The 6,973-nt window shown below is 39.4% G+C and overlaps 2 protein-coding genes across 5 annotated transcripts; one reads left to right on the forward strand and one right to left on the reverse strand.

Moving 5' to 3' along the window:
- The first annotated feature begins 6 nt into the window (after positions 1 to 6).
- LOC5572504 (39S ribosomal protein L46, mitochondrial) lies at positions 7 to 1,013 on the forward strand. The gene is made up of 2 exons (XM_001660394.2): positions 7 to 296; positions 361 to 1,013. Exons 1-2 carry the CDS (start codon positions 111 to 113, stop codon positions 976 to 978), a joined length of 804 nt encoding a protein of 267 aa, XP_001660444.2. The 5' UTR covers positions 7 to 110; the 3' UTR covers positions 979 to 1,013.
- On the reverse strand, positions 1,009 to 3,640 carry LOC110676274 (ragulator complex protein LAMTOR4 homolog). 4 transcript variants are annotated; one of them, XM_021843515.1, is made up of 3 exons: positions 3,398 to 3,608; positions 2,876 to 3,269; positions 1,009 to 1,222 (listed from the first exon to the last, which is right to left on the reverse strand). In XM_021843515.1, exons 2-3 carry the CDS (start codon positions 3,022 to 3,024, stop codon positions 1,051 to 1,053), a joined length of 321 nt encoding a protein of 106 aa, XP_021699207.1. In that variant the 5' UTR covers positions 3,025 to 3,269; positions 3,398 to 3,608; the 3' UTR covers positions 1,009 to 1,050. The 4 variants fall into 4 exon arrangements, with proteins under 4 accessions (XP_021699207.1, XP_021699206.1, XP_021699208.1 ...); XM_021843514.1 differs by having other exon boundaries at positions 2,876 to 3,337; positions 3,398 to 3,595; XM_021843516.1 differs by having other exon boundaries at positions 2,876 to 3,216; positions 3,398 to 3,578.
- Between the last annotated feature and the right edge of the window lie 3,333 nt (positions 3,641 to 6,973).

A 6,973-nucleotide genomic window follows, 5' to 3' on the forward strand; every position in this document is an offset into this window, starting at 1 on the left:
TTCAAAATTCAGAGAAACGTCAAATTTCACACTCGCGTGCATTCTGTGTTTTGAATTGATTTGCGTAACACCATAAAATCTGGAAATATTCACCGATTCTATTGAAAAATATGAGTTTCTTGGTAAGAAAAACAATTTTAAACACCTGTCGTGCCATCGTGTTACGTCACGCATCAACCAAGGCCACAGCAGCTTCTAAATCCGCCATAGAAAAATGGGATATCTACGCGGGAGTGCTTGTAGAGCGCCTTCCGGTGATCACCAAAACCTTATCTCCTATTGAAGCCAATTTCAAGGTGAGTGTAACTTCCATGTCCTGTAGAACCATCGTTATACCAATTCCTCGTCCCACTTTTCCAGAGTATGCTGGATCAAATCGAGTTTGAAAACAGTCTCAAATCCAATCACGAAATTCGAAAGGAGATGGAGAAACGACAGGCCGAACTTTTAAAGGCCGGAAAGATCGATTTGGACTCGGAAGCGCTGAAGCAAACCGCCCAAGATTTGGAGGATGCTTACAATGATGAATTCAGCAAGTTCAAACCTGCCTCAAGGATCACGGAAGCCGATAAGGCAAACGATTTGAAATCGTTGAACAGAAAACTGGAGGAAACGCTCGTTTTGCTCACAGAACAGAAGCTTGGCGACAAGAAATACTTTCTACTTCCTCAGGGAAAGCACTCGGCAAGCGAATCGTTACGGCAAACGGCCGAGCGTGTTTTGAAAGAAAACGTAGGAGAGGCTCTTAAAGTGACATTCTATGGAAATGCTCCAGTAGGGTTCTATAAGTACAAATACCCAAACGCAACTCGGCAGGAAGCTGTTGGAGCGAAAGTATTCTTTTTCCGATGTGTCCTTAATTCGGGTAGCCAAAACGTGACGGAGAAAAAGGCCAATTTCCAATGGTTGGATCAGTCTGAATTGGAGAAAACTTTAAAACAACCTTATTACCACAGCGTATCGCAATTTCTCTTGTAGCTCAACAATGTTGAATAAAAACTGATAAAATTCTAGAAGACACGTATATTTATTTACAAGAGATTTCACATTTTAGGCCAGAATGCCTCTCCCTTCAACATCGTTACCACCATTCTGATGAGAGCCGTTTCGACGCTTAACAACGTAGATCTTCTTGTTGGAAAGACAAATGGTATAGCTGTGTTCTTCGTATACTATCGAAATCTTCTTGCACGAACGTTTTTTGAATACAGCTGGGTCAACGCTGAAATTTAAAGAAAAAGAACGTAATAAGTAACACTTCACTTGTGAATGATACAGTCAGTGACAAAAGATAGTAACTATTGTACAATAGGCCTATTCACATGACGTTCCAAAACAGCTGATTGGGAAGCTCTTTGACAGTTCTTCTATGAAAATGACAGCTTCGTGTATGCACCGGTCCTCTACCGATGTAAACAAATGCATAGACGGACCTGTCACATGAAAAGAACTATACCCAAATAACCATACTGCTATAATCACAATTAAAGTTTTTATAAAGTGAGAAAGGGTCCCACAAATGTCGAATTAATGTTAACAGGACTCTACTAGACTAGGAATCGAGAAAACAAAACGAAACGTAAGTTTGATTCCAATCAGACATTTCTATGACACTTTTTAGGAATTTTTCGTGATATAACGACACTTAATACTGCTCGTATTACTATATGCAATTTTTATTATTTTCTCTAAAAAAATCATCAAAAACTTTTCTTTCTTCAGGATATTTAGTGATCTCTCATGGAATTCCCCAAAGAATTTTCCTAAGGAACTCCTCCAAGAATTTTGTTTCGGAAACCTCAAGAATACAACTTGGATTTTCCCAAGGATAATCACGGAAAGCAACCACACCTTAATTAAACTCTTGAAGATTCTATGAGGCTTTTTATGACAAATTTATTGAGACATTTTTAAAAGCACTGCAATAATAATCCTTGGATGAAATGCTGGAGAATTCCCTAGAAAAAAATGTTGAGGAACTCAATGATAAATCACAGGTTGAATTTGTCGAGGAATTCTTGAAAAAGGTCCTAATAGAATTCCTTGAATAATCATTTGAGCAATTCCTGGGAGTAACCGTGAACGAAAAGGCGTAGAAATTCTTGTAAGGTGTTTTGGAAAGAAATCTTTGAACGAATTTCTTCAAAAACTCTGGAATAAACCTTTGTTAATTTAATTGGTAGAAATTCTGTAGGAATCTTTGCCAGATTTCCTAGAGTATCAACTGGAGGTTGAATGATTAGTCGATTAGTGGATATCTTTAGGATATTTAATCGACAAATCTTTCAACCGATTTCTCCAGTTGTTACTATAGGAGATCTACAGAAATTCTACCAAGCGAATTCGCAATGGTTTATCCCAGAATTTCAGAATCTCTGGAAACGTTTTCAAAATAATAGTTCTTGAGGAAATTACTGGAGGTAGTACCGTTGGAGAGCTCAAAAATTTCTTGGAGCAAATTCTGAAGAAATTCCTATAGCCAATATTTTTTAAAAATCATTAGAAACATTTTTGGAAGAATTGGTAAAGGAACTCCTAGAAGAATTTCTGGATAGATTCCTGTAGGAATCTTCGGAAGCATTCCTGACGAAACTTCTGGGGTAATCACTACCATAATCTTAAAGGTTTTTCGACAAGAACCTGAGTACAAATTCTTAGAGAATCAGTTGAATAGTCGCCTAACAGTCTCGGAAGAATTCACTGGAGTCTGTAAAATTTTGCATCAGGACAAAGAGACTAATTTGTTTAAAATAAAGATTTTAGAGAATTTTCATTAAACATAGAGAATTTTCCGATACTTGTTTCAAATAGAGACTGTCTCTGAAAAAGAACTGCTTGCCCTGTATTTAGTTATACTAACTTTTATCATACAAACCTTTCGGTCAGTGTCAATAATCCACTAATAATGTTCGCGCTCTGTTCATCGTTTTCCATCTCTCCGCCGGAAGCCAAAACTGCTCCATCCTCGGACATGATCAGATAACCGATCTGATCCGGAACGGGACGAGTATCCAGGTCCAGCATTTTCCCGCACTCGTTATGACGATGGACAGTAATTACGGTACTTTTTAAGCTGGTTGTTCCTCTAAAGCTATGGACTTCTACTAAGGGCTGCTGCTGGTGGTGGGAATCCGCTCTGATGGTGATTTCACTAGAATTGCGTCTTCTGCTTGTAACCGATGTCGTCGACGTGGGTGAGGCACTTTCCAAGCGTAGCTGACCGATACGATTAAATTGTCAAATGATGAAATGCGCGAACAATCGAACCGCTAGCAGGATCCAATATTTTAGAGAACTCATCAAATTTTAACAAAGGACTGGGAAAGGAAGCTCCGAACTTCTGATACGAGTGGCAATTAATGACTGACGGATGATGATTGCGAGAACAAAAACTGACCTTTCGCTTATCAGGAAATCGATGATGATGACAACGAGTTTGTCCAACAGTTACGGAAAATATCAAAATTTTAACTAATCATCCAGCTGTGTCTGCGCTTATCGATTTTTTTATTTAAATTACGAGAATAATAATTTTCTGTTTTGCTGTTTCACTATTATTTTGTTTTTATCAGAGTTTATATACACAGAGTTGCGCGAAGAGACTTCTTTGAATGCTTGTTCTTCTTCGTCTTCGAAAACAGTCCCTCACGGAGACGGAATTCAACTCAATTTTGGGTTGTTTCAACGCAATTCCGTAGTTGAGTCCAATAACTCAATTTTGGCTAAATTTCCAAGGTCCCCACTAGGTAGTTTGGCTTTAATTCCATTAGAAAAATATACTCAATTTTGGGTTGATTTAATGCAAAATTGAGTTCTTTCGACCCAAACATAAGAAAAGTTGCATTTACCCAAATTTGGCTTATTGGGCCAAAGTACCCCCATTGGGTAGATGCAGCCCTCTCTATTTTTGACAACATTCGTGTGGGAGAAAGAGAAAACCGAGAGATTTTGGGTTGAAACTATAATCGATATACTTAATTTTGGGTAAAGTAAACTCAAAAATTAGGTAAAAATATTTCTCCGTGCTATCTGTTTTGCTGGGCTGCTCGATAGGTAGACGGTTTGACAGTTCGATAGGTAGATTTGGTTTCACTCTTCGCGCAACTCTTCATTCATAGACTCTGGTTTTTATTTGCTTCGTGCACGCTCGTTCAAATCTACTCAAAAGAGAGTAACTTTGACTCACTTTTGAAGTTTCAAGTTAGCTGTCAAAAGTGAGTAACTTTATTTTATCAGAGTGAGTAACTTTTTACTCAACCATGAAAGAAAACGACCTTACTCACTTTTGAGTAAACACAAACATATTTGACTCACTTTGTAAACGTCAAAGACTTGTGAAAATTTCGCGCGCTCGAACTGACAAATCCTCCGTTGTGGTGAAATTTCTTCCGTCGCCGTGATGTCGGACTGTTTTCAAAAACAGTCGAGATAAAAGCCGAGCCGGCAGAGCGCTTCGGAAGTCCAACCGGCGAACTCCAGATTAGTGCTGCGAAGTCAATAATCCTGATATCAAGTGAAGCGAGGTCGGATTGAAAATGACCAAGGTTTTGATCAAATAACCGCAAAAAATATAAACTGTAAGTTTTACCGTCGTTCTTTTTATTGGACTAATTATCAATTCTTTACAGTCTAACCGGGAAGGCTACTGGATCGGTCAAACTACATCCTACATGACCTTCATCAATGCCCCAGATATTTATAACATCCGGGGATCGATTCCAGAGTAGCGAAAATTTCAACACAAATATCACAATTTTTTTACTTGTTATCATGTATTATTATTATGTATTATGTATGAGATAATGAATAAATGTTATGCTCTTTGTATATTTCTTCTGATTTTATAAATAACATAATACATTTATTTCCAAAATTATTATTTCCTGAAGTGAGTGACATCTACTCACTTTCGCAAATTTCAGATTAAACGAAGTGAGTAAGTGTTACTCCCATATTGACATTTGACTATGTTACTCTAAAGTGAGTAACGATGGTGTTACTCACTTTTGAGCAGTTCCACTTTGTTCCGAAGTGAGTCGAAATCTACTCACTTTTGAGTAGATCTGAACGAGCGTGTGAGACGGCATGTAATGTCATGGTGTGGAAGGAAAGAAGAAAATGTCAAGATGTTTAAAGGAAACAAATTTAGTGACGTCACATCATAACTAGAGAGTAGACCTATTCATATTTTCAAAAATGTCTGGAAACTCCCCAGTCAACCAATACTTTGATTTTTCATTGCGAAATGAACTTCTGGCCAAAATTTCACTCAATTTAGAGTAAATTTAGTTGTGCTTCAAATCAATTATGTGCTTTTGGGCTATTTTCAAGCTTTAAAAAATCATAACTACCGAACGAAACATCAAAATTTATCGGAAATATTTCTGTTGAGTGTAATGTCCAATTCGAGCGCCCCTCGTATCGAGACAACTTTTATGTTTGATAGATACACCACGTTCATGTGTGTGTTGTCGATTATTGATGTTTATGTTATGTTGAGAATGTAAATAAAGGAATCATTCGTTCGTGTACAGTTGGAAAGTACGCCGGTGTTTTATTTCTTCCCCGGTCCGCGAATTGCTTCTCGTCCACCGTTTGTTGTTGTCCGCTGTGTGGTGCCTCCAACAGGTAATGGGTCCAGGTATGGACGAGAAGGTGAAAATTGCCGCGTTTGATGGTTCCGGCTTCCACAACTGGAAGTTCCGGATGGAGACCATCCTCGATACGTTCGATCTGCTGGATTGTGTGAACCGGGAGATTGCTGAGATCGAAGAATTGCGAGTGATGGCTGGCGATACAGCGGTAGTGAAATCCGAGAAGAAAAGTAAAATGGTTGAACAAAGTGCCGCGGAAAAGAAGTGTAAGGCAATGATCATTTCAGCCATTGCGGACAGTCAACTCGAACTGGTCAAAGATTGTGCGACCCCGAAGCGAATTTGGGATACGCTGAGGGCTGTATTTGAGCGTCGCGGTGTTGCCGGGCAATTGTTCGTCAGAAAGCAGCTACTCACGTTGAAGTATGTGGAGAGAGCTGGTGTTAGTTTGCCGGAACACTTATTGCAGTTTGACCGTTTAATTCGGGAGTTGAAGGAAAGTGGCGCGGCAGTTGAGGACTCCGATGCAATTTGCCATTTGTTATTAACATTGCCTTCGTCGTTTGATTCGGTTGTTACCGCGATCGAGACGCTTCCCGGTGGTGTAACGATGAGCTTTGTGAAGAAGCGATTACTCGATGTTGACTTGAAGAAGAAGCAGTTGGCCACTGACGATGGCAATGAGAATGTTGCCATGACGAGTAGGCATGTGTGGAGGAAAATAACATGTTTCCGATGTGGAAAAGTGGGACACAAACAAGCCAGTTGCCGTGTATCAGTGGTTCCCGAATCAAGTGGCAACGGAAGAGTGAAATATGGAAACAGAAAAACTGACGTAGTTGTTGAAGATGAGCGTGGATCGGACCGTGCAGATATTTGTTTCATGGCATCGAAAGAAGAAGAACTAGTAAACATGCAGTGGTTCCTGGATTCTGGAGCGACGGACCACATGGTAAAGGACTCTAGTTACTTCAGTGAAATGCGAAGTTTGAAGAAACCGGTGGAAGTAGTAGTGGCAAATGGAGCAAAGTTGACTGCTAAATACTGTGGTGATGTAGTTTTGTATCCAACTGTTGGGAGCAAAAGGAGGAAATGCATTGCGAAAGATGTTTTGTACCTCCCTGGCCTGAGCTGCAACCTTTTTTCGGTGAATAGAGTGACGAGATCTGGTTTGTGTTAAGAGTGTATTTGGGTTCATTCCAATTAATAATTACCCAGTACGAAATAACAGTGTATAACGAAACGTCAGAATAAATCTTTCTCTTTTGTATCGAACGTACATCGAACCAGACGTGTTCTGAATTCGCTCTCCGAAACGCCTGAATTAAAAGGTTATGTGCTCAGTTTACCGCGTGTGAAAATTTTTCGATTCGGAACCG

This window comes from Aedes aegypti, chromosome 2, assembly GCF_002204515.2.
Source record: "Aedes aegypti strain LVP_AGWG chromosome 2, AaegL5.0 Primary Assembly, whole genome shotgun sequence".
Lineage (NCBI taxonomy): Eukaryota > Metazoa > Arthropoda > Insecta > Diptera > Culicidae > Aedes > Aedes aegypti.